The sequence below is a fragment of the Nymphaea colorata genome, chromosome 3, assembly GCF_008831285.2.
Source record: "Nymphaea colorata isolate Beijing-Zhang1983 chromosome 3, ASM883128v2, whole genome shotgun sequence".
NCBI lineage: Eukaryota > Viridiplantae > Streptophyta > Magnoliopsida > Nymphaeales > Nymphaeaceae > Nymphaea > Nymphaea colorata.
This window is the reverse complement of record NC_045140.1, coordinates 29,425,608-29,443,107: the sequence shown is the minus strand read 5'-3', so window position 1 is coordinate 29,443,107 and position 17,500 is coordinate 29,425,608. Positions and strand designations below refer to the sequence as shown.

At 48.5% G+C, this 17,500-nt stretch overlaps 2 protein-coding genes across 2 annotated transcripts; both read left to right on the top strand.

The window, feature by feature from the left end:
* Window positions 1–2,029: 2,029 nt before the first annotated feature.
* LOC116250456 (uncharacterized) lies at window positions 2,030–7,315 on the top strand. The gene is made up of 2 exons (XM_031624079.1): window positions 2,030–6,880; window positions 6,986–7,315. Exons 1-2 carry the CDS (start codon window positions 2,030–2,032, stop codon window positions 7,313–7,315), a joined length of 5,181 nt encoding a protein of 1,726 aa, XP_031479939.1.
* A 2,938-nt stretch (window positions 7,316–10,253) lies between these two features.
* Window positions 10,254–16,625, top strand: LOC116250455 (uncharacterized). Its single transcript, XM_031624078.1, has 3 exons — window positions 10,254–15,104; window positions 15,210–15,486; window positions 16,375–16,625. Exons 1-3 carry the CDS (start codon window positions 10,254–10,256, stop codon window positions 16,623–16,625), a joined length of 5,379 nt encoding a protein of 1,792 aa, XP_031479938.1.
* Window positions 16,626–17,500: the final 875 nt, after the last annotated feature.

Sequence of the window (17,500 nt, the reverse complement as noted above, 5' to 3'; positions counted from 1 at the left end):
TGAACCGTGAAATTGATAACAAAACCAGTCACGGTCCAGATCTGTAAGACTCGCTAGAAAATACTGAAAAAGAAGAAAGAAAGGGCGTGAAATCGAAAAGAAAAGAGAAAAGAAAAGAAAGAAAAGAATAGAAAGGAGTCCGCCCAAGAAAGAAATAGAAAAATTACATTCTAGCGAGAATTCTGAATTTTCCGGCATACATTTGGCCATCCGGCCACCGCTGCATAATTTCCGGTTAACATTTGGGATTTTTCGGCGATCTCCGGCAGAGGACAGCAGGCCAAGTCCGTCCCTTCTCGCTGTACTTAGCAGATCTCAGCTGCCTTAGGCGATCTTGGTGAGAATTGGGAAAAACCGGCCAACATTTGGGGAAAAGTCCTACCGCCGGCGAGCTTGGGAAACCCTAGCTGATTTTCCGATTTGGTAAGTGATTTCTCTAGTTCAATTTCAACCTCTCATCTTGACACGTGGCACAATCTGGTTACATTAGAGAGAAACTTAGAGGAGAGGGAAGCCAGCTCGTCATCTCCCACTTTCCACATTTGGTGGCTAGCCCACCATTTGTTGAGAAGATTTAGGAGAAATCTTTAGTTAGGTTTGAATTAGTCTTTATTTAGGATCTAGCCACTCCTCAAGTCGCCAAGTGTCCCTTCTAGAAGGCCTTAGAGTTTATCCTCCTCCAGCTCACCCTCCACCTCATCAACCGAATCCACCTCACCACATTTGGTGTGCCACCTAGCTAGACACCTCAGCCTTATCCCTAATCCACTCACCTAAGATTTAGGAGATAACCCCACTCACCCGCCACCTCGGCATTCCACTAGCTACCCAATCCTTAGCCATATCCAGCCAAGTCTATCCTTGACTTAGTCTTTCCATTGACCTAGCCTCTCTCGAGACCTAGTCCAGCTCACCCCAAACCCACCGGGTCTGAGCCTCTTCCATCCAACCCGACCCAGGTCAAGTCGCACCTAGTCGATTCCTACCCTAGTCCACAAGGGAGACCGCTTTTGAGCACCCTTGGAGTCTAGGAATCGGCGGCTTGGCTAGTCCATTCTCTGCTGCATCCGGCCACTTCCGGCGACCTCTGCTCCTTTTCCGGCCAGAATTCCGGCTGACATCCCAGCTGGTCCCGTCCACATCTGGCGCTTTCAATTGAAGCTCCTAGGTGATCACCGGCGAGCCCTTCTACAATCGGTACCATCTTTGGCGCTTCCTCCTCACCGGCGTGACTACTCCGGCCAACTCCGGCCTGTTCCGGCCAGCTCCGGTCGCCGCTGCTACTATTCCGGCGACCCCTTAAGGCGAAGAACCAGCTGGTCCCAGCTCTTCCAGCAGCCACCCAAGGTGCTCCTAGATGATTTCCGGCGACACTTCATCACTTCCGGCCAGCCTTTTCCTTGGGAGATCATTCGATTCATTCGGCTCAAGCTTGGAAGGTCGATTCTTTGACTAGAGAATTAAATTGTGTAACGTCGTTGGTTCGATTTAATTAGAGATTATATTATTAAGATCTTGAACTCTTGACTCAATCGTGATTTCTTGTTTCTTGAATATAATCTCTCTTGAAATCGGGCCTTACGAGTCACAAGGAAATTCCCTAGTTACTTGCTCTTCTTTTCCAAGTTTTAGGCTTGTTCGAGATTACCTACTTCTGTAGTGTGTGGTTATTGTTTCTCGCTTCCGCATTTGATTTTGTTTTGCTTGAGTCTTGAAATTCAGTTTGTCTAGCGTAAGTCTTAGCTCCCTCTAGGGTGATCTTGGGGGTAGGCGAGGTCTTTGGCTTCGGTATCCGACCGGCCACGGGCGAGACCCTACCAATTTGGTATCAGAGCCTCCTTAGAGTAAGAGCACGACTTTAGCATCTGTTTCAGTGTTAATTTCAGATTCAGTTTCGGTTTTAGATCAGATTTGCTGCTTTGATTTCTTGGATTTATTGGAATTGCATTGCTTAGTGAGATTGGATTCAATTAATTGTTAGCATAGTTGCTTTCGAACTTGCATGGTTTGGGAACTTCGGCCTTCAACTATGGCCCGAAGAAAGCAAGCTGAACAAGACTCTCCCGAAGTTGAGGGAGATACATCGGCTCAAGAGGAGCAACCTCAAACTGAGTTGGACGTCCATGCCATGGAGAAGATGGTCCACATCGAGAACGAAGTACTGCAAATCCGTCAAGAGATGATGGATTACAAGAAAGAGTTGTCCAGGTTAAGAGAGCTCGATGAAATCAAGGAGATGATTAGAGCTTTGTCTTCTAATCAAGAGGCCAACCCAAGGTCTACACAAGGACCTCCTCCTCCTCCCCCTCCTAGACAGGATAAGGGAAAAGGGGTGTTGGGCGGACAACCTAGTGCCGACCCTACCCCTTGGCACATGCAGGCCGGGCCGAGCCGGCCGCGTCCTACATGGCAGGATGAGCATGTGGAAGAACTTCAAGGCCATCACTATGGGCCTAGTCGAGATAATGGCGGACATAACGGCCACCATGTAGACCACACGGTCAACAATGGTGGGCATAATGGCCACCATGGAGGACCCTACAGCCATACTGGAGCGTACAACGGTCAACAAGGAGGATACAATGGCAACCACGGTGGACAACAACATTCATCCTCGGATTACATCAACCGAGAACCATATGGACCGCAAGCTAGTAGGTACGGACCTAGATTCGCAGGGTCTCAATGGGAACATGAGAACGCGGGAAGAAGATGGGCTGATAGAGTAGACCGTGACCCTCCCATTTGGGAACAATCCAGGGAACGAGAGCCACCTAGATGGGATAACCATTGGGAACCAAGGAATGTACAGCGGAACCAGCCCAGGGCTCTCCAAGTACATATTGAATTTCCTAGGTTCAATGGCAATGACCCGTTAGATTGGATCTTTCAAGTGGAAGAATATTTCACTTGTCAGATGATTCCTAGGGAAGAATGGCTCCACACTGCCACTCTTCATTTTGATGGAGAAGCCAGACGATGGTTGAGATGGCTTAAGATGAAGGAACCCGTAGAGACTTGGGGAGAGTTTCGGGAAGCCCTTACACTTAGATTTGGGGAGTCCGCTTATGTGGACTATGACATAGAGCTTCGCAACTTGAGGCAAACCTCTACCGTCCAGGAGTATCAAGCTAGATTTGAAAATCTAGCAAGTATGGTGGATTGGACTCACAAGGCACTCATAGCCGCCTTCGTGGGAGGTCTGAAAGAAGAAATCCAGATTGACGTTAGGGATGAACCGAACACGGAGTTGAGGAAGTGCTTTGCCAAAGCACGCTCCATTGAAGATAGGCAACGCAAGAAGCAGGCCCTCTACAAGTCGTGGAGAAATGTTCCAGTTGCTCGTCCCCAACCAGCTCAACAACACAAGATTCTCTCCGCGCCGCCAAAGAAGGAAGAACCTAAGCCAGTCTTCAGGTCGAGGGCTCCTCCACCCATGACACGCAAAGAGCGAGAGGACATGATTAAGAACAAGAAGTGTTTTTGGTGCAAGGGAGATTGGAGTCCTACTCATCAGTGCAAGCACATCAGGATCTATACCGTTTTGGAAGGAGATAGTGATGAAGAGGGAAAGGACCAGCCCCTAACTATGGAAGAAGTTTTTGAGGCCGAAACGGAAGTAGAACCAACGAGAGATGAGGAAGCGCCAGAAGCTGAATGTCGGATTTTGGACGACCCAGAGCGTCCAGAATCTATGAAGGTCTTAGGGCATATAGGAGATCGGCAAGTGCTTGTCTTGCTCGACTCAGGAGCCACCCACAACTTCGTAGGTGACCACATAGCCGGCCAACTAGGATGCACCATTGAGGACCAGCCACAGCTTAGGGTTTTAGTGGCCAACGGGGACATACTTCCATGTACCCGTAAGTGCACTAACGTAGAGCTTACCTTGCAGAAGGTCCCGTTTAAGGTAGATCTACTGGTTGTCCCCATCCCTAGTGTAGACGTCATTCTTGGCGTTAAGTGGCTGAAGACCTTAGGCCGAGTCTGGTGGGACTTCTCTGCCATGGAGTTGTGCCTCCCTAAGGAGGGTGGCAAGGAAGGAGTAGTGCTTAGGGCCGTAGAACCTAGTCTAGGGCCGAGAGCAGCTTTGAGAGCCTTAGTGACTCAAAAGTCAGCGGCTTGGTTGGTGGCCATCGCAGAAGAGCTAACTTCTAATCAAGATCAGAAGGAGGAAATACCCGGTCCAGTTCAAGAGGTGTTGAAGGAATTTGAAGACATCTTTGAGGAACCCAAAAGACTTCCACCTCAACGAACTTATGATCATAGGATCGTGCTAACCAACGGCACTGAGCCCGTAAATGTCCGCCCATACAGATATGGGTATGCCCAGAAATCGGAGATAGAGAAGCTAGTCAAGGAGATGCGAGAAAGCAACATTATTAGACCTAGCTCGAGTCCCTTTTCTTCTCCAGTCCTTCTGGTTAAGAAAAAGGACAACACCTGGAGATTTTGTGTAGATTACAGAGCTTTGAATGAAGCAACTGTAAAAGATAGGCACCCAATTCCTGTGATAGATGAGTTGCTAGATGAATTGTCAGGAGCGCGTGTCTTTTCGAAGTTAGATCTCAGGTCGGGATATCATCAGATTAGAATGTACGAGGAAGACATCTCGAAGACGGCATTCAGAACCCATGATGGGCATTATGAGTTCTTGGTTATGCCATTTGGGCTGACCAATGCACCGGCGACTTTTCAAAGGTGTATGAACGACGTGTTTCGGGAATTTCTTCGAGATTTCATTTTGGTGTTTTTTGATGACATCCTAGTGTATAGTCAGAGCATGGAGCAACACGCCAAGCATCTTCGCATCGTCTTGAAGGTTTTAAGAGAACATACCCTGTTCGCTAAGATGTCCAAGTGTAGCTTTGGACAGACATCTGTTGGGTATCTTGGGCATATTGTGTCCTATGAAGGCGTCAGGGCAGATCCAGAGAAGCTCCAAGCTATGGAGCAGTGGCCGTTACCAAAGGACCCTCGAGGAATGAGAGGATTTTTGGGACTTACTGGTTATTACCGTCGGTTTATCAAGGGTTATGGATTGATAGCTTCTCCTCTCACTCACATGTTGAAGAAAGGAGAGTTCACTTGGACGGACAAAGCTAGAGAAGCTTTTGTTAAGCTAAAGGCAGCGATGATGAGCGCACCAGTTTTGGCTCTACCAGATTTCGCCAAGGACTTTGTCATTGAAACGGATGCTAGTGACGTGGGCATTGGGGCAGTGCTTAGTCAAGAAGGGCATCCTATAGCCTTCATGTCCAAGGCCCTGACCAGCAGGGCCAAACCTTTGTCCACATACGAGAAGGAATTATTGGCAATTGTCATGGCAGTGGACAAATGGAGACCATATCTGATAGGGAGACGATTTGTGGTTAGGACTGACCACAGCAGCTTGAGATACATGGTTAAACAGCGCGTCTCTACCCCGACACAACAAAGATGGTTAGCCAAACTTCTTGGCTATGATTTTACTATTGAGTATAAGAAGGGGACTGAGAACTCTGCAGCAGACTCCCTATCTCGCATGCCAGAGCAACTGAAGACTCTCTCGGTGATAAGCACAGACCTATGGGAGAGAATAATTGAAGAGCAAAATCAAGATTCAAATTTGAGGCTACTCAAGCAGACCATTCGCCAGAATCCAGGATCCATCCCCAACTACACTCTTAAGGGAGAAATGCTTTGCAAGAAAAAAAGGGCGTTGGTCCCCAAGGATTCCGATCTTAAGCAAGAACTACTTAAGCATTTTCATAATTCTAGTGCTGCTGGTCACGAGGGAGTGGCCAAGACCATGGGAAGGATTAAGGCTCAATTTTGGTGGGATGGCATGAAGTCGGAGGTGAGGGGTTATGTGAAGGCATGCCCCGTATGCCAAAGGGAAAAATACGAGGCGACCAAACCTCCAGGGCATCTGAACCCTCTTCCTATTCCTGATAAGCCTTGGGAAGATGTTTCGATGGACTTTATAGATGCGATGCCCAGATCCGAGGGGAAGGAAGCAGTTTTGGTGGTGGTAGATAGATTGACGAAGTATAGTCATTTCGTGGCTCTACCTAAGAACTACCACGGACCAATGGTAGCAGGAGTGTACCAAGATCACATCGGGAAGCTTCATGGAATGCCACAAACTATAGTATGTGACCGAGACTCGATCTTCATGAGCGCTTTCTGGAGAGAATATATGAAGATGGCAGGAACGGTAATCAACTTTAGCACTGCTCATCATCCACAGACCGATGGGCAGAGTGAGGTAGTCAATAGGACTTTGGAGACTTACCTTAGGTGTTTCGCTGGTGAGAGGCCCAACACTTGGATAAAATTTTTGTCATGGGCTGAGTGGGCGTACAACACCAGTCTGCATTCGGGCACGGGCATGACACCGCATGAGGCGTTATATGGCTATCCTCCAACTTCGATTCCGAGGTATGAAGTGGACACGGCTAGAGATGATGAAGTTGACTGCACTCTGAGGAATCGCGATGAGATTCTTGCCACTTTGAAGAAGAATATCGAGAGAGCGCAAGTCAGAATGAGGAAAGCCCATGATAAAGGGCGCAAAGATAGAGAGTTCGAGGTAGGAGACATGGTTTGGCTGAAAAGATTGCCCATGAGACAAAAATCATTACTGGGGCAACCTTATTCAAAGCTCTTACCCAAATATTATGGGCCATTTAGAGTTCTACAGAAGATCGGGAAGGCAGCGTACCGTATTGCATTACCGCCTCCAGCTCTTGTGCATCCGGTTTTTCATGTGTCTCGACTGAAGCCGCACCACGGGCCAGTTCCTGAACAGCAAGAACCCTTACCTGATATTGCACCTAGACCTTATCGTATCTTGAAGCACAGGTGGGTTACTCGTAATGGCAGGCCTCGTCATGAGGTTATGATCGAATGGGAAGGAGTCGATGGTGGAACTTCTTGGAAATTATTCGAGAAGATCAAGCTGCAATTTCCTACAGGAGCTTGGGGACAAGCTCCATCTCAGGAGGGTGGATCTGATACGGGCCAGCCCTCGAATTGGCCCCAAGCGGCCACAGATATAGCCGAGAGCAGTCACAGAGGACAAGGGGAGGCCAATTTTCGGTTTGCTAGGGCTGAGTGTAGACAAGATGGCATGGGCCTGGGTCAAGACGAAGGGAATGAAGGCGTGCAGCAATTGGGTTTGTCAAGGGTTGAAGATTCGACTAAGCTTGGAGTTAGCACGGTGGGAGGTGCGGGAGGATGTGCGATGGCTCTAGGCGAGGCTTTAGGTGATCAAGGAGGTGGGTCAAGTTCGTGTCCAGTCGAGTCCAGCCCTAGTCTTAGTCAAACCTGAGTCACATAGGGTCAGTCTAAGGCGAACCTAGGTAAGCTGGGTCCAAGTCGAGCTCAAGTGGGCACGGGTTAGAGTAAGGTCCGGTTTGAAGATGAGACATTAGGTCTCGTATAGTTAATTTCTCGCAATTTGCTTTGGTATTTGCTTTTGCGCATTGTGTAAGTATGATTTGATTTGAGTTTTAGATCTGGATCCAATGTTTAGATCCATTTTATTTCAGACACTATATAAGCTTTGTAAAAATTTGATTTCGCATGCATTGGAAGGAAATTTGATTCATTAGTGAAATCCGGCTCTCTCTCCTCCTCTCGAGTTCTCTCCTCTCCCTTAGACGAATTCTTCTCCTCCTCTATGTCTTCCTCTCTCGTCCTTAGTTCTGTAGCTTAGGCAGAAAGCAGCAGCCATTGCTGCAACACCGAGGTCAAGATCTCAATCCCGCGGCTTCTTCTTCTTCTCCTCGATCTCTCTTCTTCTTCTCCTTCACTCGGCCAAAGGATTGATCGGCTTAGGAGCTCCCCAACGCTAGGCGCAAGGCAGCTCTTCCTCCCGGTTTTCCCCACTTCGATCCAAGGAGCCACGGTGCAGCCCAGCTCTTCCACCAGCGAGGTTAGAGGCCACGGCTCTAGCAGGGAAGGTCTTCTTCAATCTAGGCGACTAGAGGAAGGAGACAGTCATCCACCATCGAATCCAAGAGGTAAGCGACCTTAACGAGGAAGAAAGGGGGTGCAACGCCGTTGTTGTACTTTGGAATCGAGTTCTGCTTAGAAGGGAGGAGTTTGCTGGTATTCCAGCCAGTGTTCTTCCCCTTTCCACGGTGGAAATTGATTTTAAAGTGCTCCTTACGAGTCACCCACGTTCCCCTTAGTTAATTTCGTAGATTCCCTTGATTTCGAGCTCCAAATTCGTGTGTGAACCGTGAAATTGATAACAAAACCAGTCACGGTCCAGATCTGTAAGACTCGCTAGAAAATACAGAAAAAGAAGAAAGAAAGGGCGTGAAATCGAAAAGAAAAGAGAAAAGAAAAGAAAGAAAAGAATAGAAAGGAGTCCGCCCAAGAAAGAAATAGAAAAATTACATTCTAGCGAGAATTCTGAATTTTCCGGCATACATTTGGGCATCCGGCCACCGCTGCATAATTTCCGGTTAACATTCGGGATTTTTCGGCGATCTCCGGCAGAGGACAGCAGGCCAAGTCCATCCCTTCTCGCTGTACTTAGCAGATCTCAGCTGCCTTAGGCGATCTTGGTGAGAATTGGGAAAAACCGGCCAACATTTGGGGAAAAGTCCTACCGCCGGCGAGCTTGGGAAACCCTAGCTGATTTTCCGATTTGGTAAGTGATTTCTCTAGTTCAATTTCAACCTCTCATCTTGACACGTGGCACAATCTGGTTACATTAGAGAGAAACTTAGAGGAGAGGGAAGCCAGCTCGTCATCTCCCACTTTCCACATTTGGTGGCTAGCCCACCATTTGTTGAGAAGATTTAGGAGAAATCTTTAGTTAGGTTTGAATTAGTCTTTATTTAGGATCTAGCCACTCCTCAACTCGCCAAGTGTCCCTTCTAGAAGGCCTTAGAGTTTATCCTCCTCCAGCTCACCCTCCACCTCATCAACCGAATCCACCTCACCACATTTGGTGTGCCACCTAGCTAGACACCTCAGCCTTATCCCTAATCCACTCACCTAAGATTTAGGAGATAACCCCACTCACCCGCCACCTCGGCATTCCACTAGCTACCCAATCCTTAGCCATATCCAGCCAAGTCTATCCTTGACTTAGTCTTTCCATTGACCTAGCCTCTCTCGAGACCTAGTCCAGCTCACCCCAAACCCACCGGGTCTGAGCCTCTTCCATCCAACCCGACCTAGGTCAAGTCGCACCTAGTCGATTCCTACCCTAGTCCACAAGGGAGACCGCTTTTGAGCACCCTTGGAGTCTAGGAATCGGCGGCTTGGCTAGTCCATTCTCTGCTGCATCCGGCCACTTCCGGCGACCTCTGCTCCTTTTCCGGCCAGAATTCCGGCTGACATCCCAGCTGGTCCCGTCCACATCTGGCGCTTTCAATTGAAGCTCCTAGGTGATCACCGGCAAGCCCTTCTACAATCGGTACCATCTTTGGCGCTTCCTCCTCACCGGCGTGACTACTCCGGCCAACTCCGGCCTGTTCCGGCCACCTCCGGTCGCCGCTGCTACTATTCCGGCGACCCCTTAAGGCGAAGAACCAGCAGGTCCCAGCTCTTCCAGCAGCCACCCAAGGTGCTCCTAGACGATTTCCGGCGACACTTCATCACTTCCGGCCAGCCTTTTCCTTGGGAGATCATTCGATTCATTCGGCTCAAGCTTGGAAGGTCGATTCTTTGACTAGAGAATTAAATTGTGTAACGTCGTTGGTTCGATTTAATTAGAGATTATATTATTAAGATCTTGAACTCTTGACTCAATCGTGATTTCTTGTTTCTTGAATATAATCTCTCTTGAAATCGGGCCTTATGAGTCACAAGGAAATTCCCTAGTTACTTGCTCTTCTTTTCCAAGTTTTAGGCTTGTTCGAGATTACCTACTTCTGTAGTGTGTGGTTATTGTTTCTTGCTTCCGCATTTGATTTTGTTTTGCTTGAGTCTTGAAATTCAGTTTGTCTAGCGTAAGTCTTAGCTCCCTCTAGGGTGATCTTGGGGGTAGGCGAGGTCTTTGGCTTCGGTATCCGACCGGCCACGGGTGAGACCCTACCAATTTGGTATCAGAGCCTCCTTAGAGTAAGAGCACGACTTTAGCATCTATTTCAGTGTTAATTTCAGATTCAGTTTCGGTTTTAGATCAGATTTGCTGCTTTGATTTCTTGGATTTATTGGAATTGCATTGCTTAGTGAGATTGGATTCAATTAATTGTTAGCATAGTTGCTTTCGAACTTGCATGGTTTGGGAACTTCGGCCTTCAACTATGGCCCGAAGAAAGCAAGCTGAACAAGACTCTCCCGAAGTTGAGGGAGATACATCGGCTCAAGAGGAGCAACCTCAAACTGAGTTGGACGTCCATGCCATGGAGAAGATGGTCCACATCGAGAACGAAATACTGCAAATCCGTCAAGAGATGATGGATTACAAGAAAGAGTTGTCCAGGTTAAGAGAGCTCGATGAAATCAAGGAGATGATTAGAGCTTTGTCTTCTAATCAAGAGGCCAACCCAAGGTCTACACAAGGACCTCCTCCTCCTCCCCCTCCTAGACAGGATAAGGGAAAAGGGGTGTTGGGCGGACAACCTAGTGCCGACCCTACCCCTTGGCACATGCAGGCCGGGCCGAGCCGGCCGCGTCCTACATGGCAGGATGAGCATGTGGAAGAACTTCAAGGCCATCACTATGGGCCTAGTCGAGATAATGGCGGACATAACGGCCACCATGTAGACCACACGGTCAACAATGGTGGGCATAATGGCCACCATGGAGGACCCTACAGCCATACTGGAGCGTACAACGGTCAACAAGGAGGATACAATGGCAACCACGGTGGACAACAACATTCATCCTCGGATTACATCAACCGAGAACCATATGGACCGCAAGCTAGTAGGTACGGACCTAGATTCGCAGGGTCTCAATGGGAACATGAGAACTCGGGAAGAAGATGGGCTGATAGAGTAGACCGTGACCCTCCCATTTGGGAACAATCCAGAGAACGAGAGCCACCTAGATGGGATAACCATTGGGAACCAAGGAATGTACAGCGGAACCAGCCCAGGGCTCTCCAAGTACATATTGAATTTCCTAGGTTCAATGGCAATGACCCGTTAGATTGGATCTTTCAAGTGGAAGAATATTTCACTTGTCAGATGATTCCTAGGGAAGAATGGCTCCAGACTGCCACTCTTCATTTTGATGGAGAAGCCAGACGATGGTTGAGATGGCTTAAGATGAAGGAACCCGTAGAGACTTGGGGAGAGTTTCAGGAAGCCCTTACACTTAGATTTGGGGAGTCCGCTTATGTGGACTATGACATAGAGCTTCGCAACTTGAGGCAAACCTCTACCGTCCAGGAGTATCAAGCTAGATTTGAAAATCTAGCAAGTATGGTGGATTGGACTCACAAGGCACTCATAGCCGCCTTCGTGGGAGGTCTGAAAGAAGAAATCCAGATTGACGTTAGGGATGAACCGAACACGGAGTTGAGGAAGTGCTTTGCCAAAGCACGCTCCATTGAAGATAGGCAACGCAAGAAGCAGGCCCTCTACAAGTCGTGGAGAAATGTTCCAGTTGCTCGTCCCCAACCAGCTCAACAACACAAGATTCTCTCCGCGCCGCCAAAGAAGGAAGAACCTAAGCCAGTCTTCAGGTCGAGGGCTCCTCCACCCATGACACGCGAAGAGCGAGAGGACATGATTAAGAACAAGAAGTGTTTTTGGTGCAAGGGAGATTGGAGTCCTACTCATCAGTGCAAGCACATCAGGATCTATACCGTTTTGGAAGGAGATAGTGATGAAGAGGGAAAGGACCAGCCCCTAACTATGGAAGAAGTTTTTGAGGCCGAAACGGAAGTAGAACCAACGAGAGATGAGGAAGCGCCAGAAGCTGAATGTCGGATTTTGGACGACCCAGAGCGTCCGGAATCTATGAAGGTCTTAGGGCATATAGGAGATCGGCAAGTGCTTGTCTTGCTCGACTCAGGAGCCACCCACAACTTCGTAGGTGACCACATAGCCGGCCAACTAGGATGCACCATTGAGGACCAGCCACAGCTTAGGGTTTTAGTGGCCAACGGGGACATACTTCCATGTACCCGTAAGTGCACTAACGTAGAGCTTACCTTGCAGAAGGTCCCGTTTAAGGTAGATCTACTGGTTGTCCCCATCCCTAGTGTAGACGTCATTCTTGGCGTTAAGTGGCTGAAGACCTTAGGCCGAGTCTGGTGGGACTTCTCTACCATGGAGTTGTGCCTCCCTAAGGAGGGTGGCAAGGAAGGAGTAGTGCTTAGGGCCGTAGAACCTAGTCTAGGGCCGAGAGCAGCTTTGAGAGCCTTAGTGACTCAAAAGTCAGTGGCTTGGTTGGTGGCCATCGTAGAAGAGCTAACTTCTAATCAAGATCAGAAGGAGGAAATACCTGGTCCAGTTCAAGAGGTGTTGAAGGAATTTGAAGACATCTTTGAGGAACCCAAAAGACTTCCACCTCAACGAACTTATGATCATAGGATCGTGCTAACCAACGGCACTGAGCCCGTAAATGTCCGCCCATACAGATATGGGTATGCCCAGAAATCGGAGATAGAGAAGCTAGTCAAGGAGATGCGAGAAAGCAACATTATTAGACCTAGCTCGAGTCCCTTTTCTTCTCCAGTCCTTCTGGTTAAGAAAAAGGACAACACCTGGAGATTTTGTGTAGATTACAGAGCTTTGAATGAAGCAACTGTAGAAGATAGGCACCCAATTCCTGTGATAGATGAGTTGCTAGATGAATTGTCAGGAGCGCGTGTCTTTTCGAAGTTAGATCTCAGGTCGGGATATCATCAGATTAGAATGTACGAGGAAGACATCTCGAAGACGGCATTCAGAACCCATGACGGGCATTATGAGTTCTTGGTTATGCCATTTGGGCTGACCAATGCACCGGCGACTTTTCAAAGGTGTATGAACGACGTGTTTCGGGAATTTCTTCGAGATTTCATTTTGGTGTTTTTTGATGACATCCTAGTGTATAGTCAGAGCATGGAGCAACACGCCAAGCATCTTCGCATCATCTTGAAGGTTTTAAGAGAACATACCCTGTTCGCTAAGATGTCCAAGTGTAGCTTTGGACAGACATCTATTGGGTATCTTGGGCATATTGTGTCCTATGAAGGCGTCAGGGCAGATCCAGAGAAGCTCCAAGCTATGGAGCAGTGGCCGTTACCGAAGGACCCTCGAGGAATGAGAGGATTTTTGGGACTTACTGGTTATTACCGTCGGTTTATCAAGGGTTATGGATTGATAGCTTCTCCTCTCACTCACATGTTGAAGAAAGGAGAGTTCACTTGGACGGGCAAAGCTAGAGAAGCTTTTGTTAAGCTAAAGGCAGCGATGATGAGCGCACCAGTTTTGGCTCTACCAGATTTCGCCAAGGACTTTGTCATTGAAACGGATGCTAGTGATGTGGGCATTGGGGCAGTGCTTAGTCAAGAAGGGCATCCTATAGCCTTCATGACCAAGGCCCTGACCAGCAGGGCCAAACCTTTGTCCACATACGAGAAGGAATTATTGGCAATTGTCATGGCAGTGGACAAATGGAGACCATATCTGATAGGGAGACGATTTGTGGTTAGGACTGACCACAGCAGCTTGAGATACATGGTTAAACAGCGCGTCTCTACCCCGACACAACAAAGATGGTTAGCCAAACTTCTTGGCTATGATTTTACTATTGAGTATAAGAAGGGGACTGAGAACTCTGCAGCAGACTCCCTATCTCGCATGCCAGAGCAACTGAAGACTCTCTCGGTGATAAGCACAGACCTATGGGAGAGAATAATTGAAGAGCAAAATCAAGATTCAAATTTGAGGCTACTCAAGCAGACCATTCGCCAGAATCCAGGATCCATCCCCAACTACACTCTTAAGGGAGAAATGCTTTGCAAGAAAAAAAGGGCGTTGGTCCCCAAGGATTCCGATCTTAAGCAAGAACTACTTAAGCATTTTCATAATTCTAGTGCTGCTGGTCACGAGGGAGTGGCCAAGACCATGGGAAGGATTAAGGCTCAATTTTGGTGGGATGGCATGAAGTCGGAGGTGAGGGGTTATGTGAAGGCATGCCCCGTATGCCAAAGGGAAAAATACGAGGCGACCAAACCTCCAGGGCATCTGAACCCTCTTCCTATTCTTGATAAGCCTTGGGAAGATGTTTCGATGGACTTTATAGATGCGATGCCCAGATCCGAGGGGAAGGAAGCAGTTTTGGTGGTGGTAGATAGATTGACGAAGTATAGTCATTTCGTGGCTCTACCTAAGAACTACCACGGACCAATGGTAGCAGGAGTGTACCAAGATCACATCGGGAAGCTTCATGGAATGCCACAAACTATAGTATGTGACCGAGACTCGATCTTCATGAGCGCTTTCTGGAGAGAATATATGAAGATGGCAGGAACGGTAATCAACTTTAGCACTGCTCATCATCCACAGACCGATGGGCAGAGTGAGGTAGTCAATAGGACTTTGGAGACTTACCTTAGGTGTTTCGCTGGTGAGAGGCCCAACACTTGGATAAAATTTTTGTCATGGGCTGAGTGGGCGTACAACACCAGTCTGCATTCGGGCACGGGCATGACACCGCATGAGGCGTTATATGGCTATCCTCCAACTTCGATTCCGAGGTATGAAGTGGACACGGCTAGAGATGATGAAGTTGACTGCACTCTGAGGAATCGCGATGAGATTCTTGCCACTTTGAAGAAGAATATCGAGAGAGCGCAAGTCAGAATGAGGAAAGCCCATGATAAAGGGCGCAAAGATAGAGAGTTCGAGGTAGGAGACATGGTTTGGCTGAAAAGATTGCCCATGAGACAAAAATCATTACTGGGGCAACCTTATTCAAAGCTCTTACCCAAATATTATGGGCCATGTAGAGTTCTACAGAAGATCGGGAAGGCAGCGTACCGTATTGCATTACCGCCTCCAGCTCTTGTGCATCCGGTTTTTCATGTGTCTCGACTGAAGCCGCACCACGGGCCAGTTCCTGAACAGCAAGAACCCTTACCTGATATTGCACCTAGACCTTATCGTATCTTGAAGCACAGGTGGGTTACTCGTAATGGCAGGCCTCGTCATGAGGTTATGATCGAATGGGAAGGAGTCGATGGTGGAACTTCTTGGAAATTATTCGAGAAGATCAAGCTGCAATTTCCTACAGGAGCTTGGGGACAAGCTCCATCTCAGGAGGGTGGATCTGATACGGGCCAGCCCTCGAATTGGCCCCAAGCGGCCACAGATATAGCCGAGAGCAGTCACAGAGGACAAGGGGAGGCCAATTTTCGGTTTGCTAGGGCTGAGTGTAGACAAGATGGCATGGGCCTGGGTCAAGACGAAGGGAATGAAGGCATGCAGCAATTGGGTTTGTCAAGGGTTGAAGATTCGACTAAGCTTGGAGTTAGCACGGTGGGAGGTGCGGGAGGATGTGCGATGGCTCTAGGCGAGGCTTTAGGTGATCAAGGAGGTGGGTCAAGTTCGTGTCCAGTCGAGTCCAGCCCTAGTCTTAGTCAAACCTGAGTCACATAGGGTCAGTCTAAGGCGAACCTAGGTAAGCTGGGTCCAAGTCGAGCTCAAGTGGGCGCGGGTTAGAGTAACGTCCGGTTTGAAGATGAGACATTAGGTCTCGTATAGTTAATTTCTCGCAATTTGCTTTGGTATTTGCTTTTGCGCATTGTGTAAGTATGATTTGATTTGAGTTTTAGATCTGGATCCAATGTTTAGATCCATTTTATTTCAGACACTATATAAGCTTTGTAAAAATTTGATTTCGCATGCATTGGAAGGAAATTTGATTCATTAGTGAAATCCGGCTCTCTCTCCTCCTCTCGAGTTCTCTCCTCTCCCTTAGACGAATTCTTCTCCTCCTCTATGCCTTCCTCTCTCGTCCTTAGTTCTGTAGCTTAGGCAGAAAGCAGCAGCCATTGCTGCAACACCGAGGTCAAGATCTCAATCCCGCGGCTTCTTCTTCTTCTCCTCGATCTCTCTTCTTCTTCTCCTTCACTCGGCCAAAGGATTGATCGGCTTAGGAGCTCCCCAACGCTAGGCGCAAGGCAGCTCTTCCTCCCGGTTTTCCCCACTTCGATCCAAGGAGCCACGGTGCAGCCCAGCTCTTCCACCAGCGAGTCAAGAGTTCAAGATCTTAATAATATAATCTCTAATTAAATCGAACCAACGACGTTACACAATTTAATTCTCTAGTCAAAGAATCGACCTTCCAAGCTTGAGCCGAATGAATCGAATGATCTCCCAAGGAAAAGGCTGGTCGGAAGTGATGAAGTGTCGCCGGAAATCGTCTAGGAGCACCTTGGGTGGCTGCTGGAAGAGCTGGGACCTGCTGGTTCTTCGCCTTAAGGGGTCGCCGGAATAGTAGCAGCGGCGACCGGAGGTGGCCGGAGTAGTCACGCCGGTGAGGAGGAAGCGCCAAAGATGGTACCGATTGTAGAAGGGCTCGCCGGTGATCACCTAGGAGCTTCAATTGAAAGCGCCAGATGTGGACGGGACCAGCTGGGATGTCAGCCGGAATTCTGGCCGGAAAAGGAGCAGAGGTCGCCGGAAGTGGCCGGATGCAGCAGAGAATGGACTAGCCAAGCCGCCGATTCCTAGACTCCAAGGGTGCACAAAAGCGGTCTCCCTTGTGGACTAGGGTAGGAATCGACTAGGTGCGACTTGACCTAGGTCGGGTTGGATGGAAGAGGCTCAGACCCGGTGGGTTTGGGGTGAGCTGGACTAGGTCTCGAGAGAGGCTAGGTCAATGGAAAGACTAAGTCAAGGATAGACTTGGCTGGATATGGCTAAGGATTGGGTAGCTAGTGGAATGCCGAGGTGGCGGGTGAGTGGGGTTATCTCCTAAATCTTAGGTGAGTGGATTAGGGATAAGGCTGAGGTGTCTAGCTAGGTGGCACACCAAATGTGGTGAGGTGGATTCGGTTGATGAGGTGGAGGGTGAGCTGGAGGAGGATAAACTCTAAGGCCTTCTAGAAGGGACACTTGGCGAGTTGAGGAGTGGCTAGATCCTAAATAAAGACTAATTCAAACCTAACTAAAGATTTCTCCTAAATCTTCTCAACAAATGGTGGGCTAGCCACCAAATGTGGAAAGTGGGAGATGACGAGCTGGCTTCCCTCTCCGTGATTTCTTGTTTCTTGAATATAATCTCTCTTGAAATCGGGCCTTACGAGTCACAAGGAAATTCCCTAGTTACTTGCTCTTCTTTTCCAAGTTTTAGGCTTGTTCGAGATTACCTACTTCTGTAGTGTGTGGTTATTGTTTCTCGCTTCCGCATTTGATTTTGTTTTGCTTGAGTCTTGAAATTCAGTTTGTCTAGCGTAAGTCTTAGCTCCCTCTAGGGTGATCTTGGGGGTAGGCGAGGTCTTTGGCTTCGGTATCCGACCGAACACGGGTGAGACCCTACCAGGACGACAGCAAGGTCGAAGGGTGTCAAGTCCGTCGATCCGAGCTGGTGGTTAACCTATAGGTGA

Coding starts and splice junctions, on each gene's coding strand:
- LOC116250456 (XM_031624079.1), top strand. CDS start 2,030: ATGGCCCGAAGAAAGCAAGCTGAACAAGACTCTCCCGAAGTTGAGGGA. Junction 6,881..6,985: donor ATGGCAGGCCTCGTCATGAG/GTTATGATCGAA, acceptor GCTCCATCTCAG/GAGGGTGGATCTGATACGGG.
- LOC116250455 (XM_031624078.1), top strand. CDS start 10,254: ATGGCCCGAAGAAAGCAAGCTGAACAAGACTCTCCCGAAGTTGAGGGA. Junction 15,105..15,209: donor ATGGCAGGCCTCGTCATGAG/GTTATGATCGAA, acceptor GCTCCATCTCAG/GAGGGTGGATCTGATACGGG. Junction 15,487..16,374: donor GGCTTTAGGTGATCAAGGAG/GTGGGTCAAGTT, acceptor CTTCGCCTTAAG/GGGTCGCCGGAATAGTAGCA.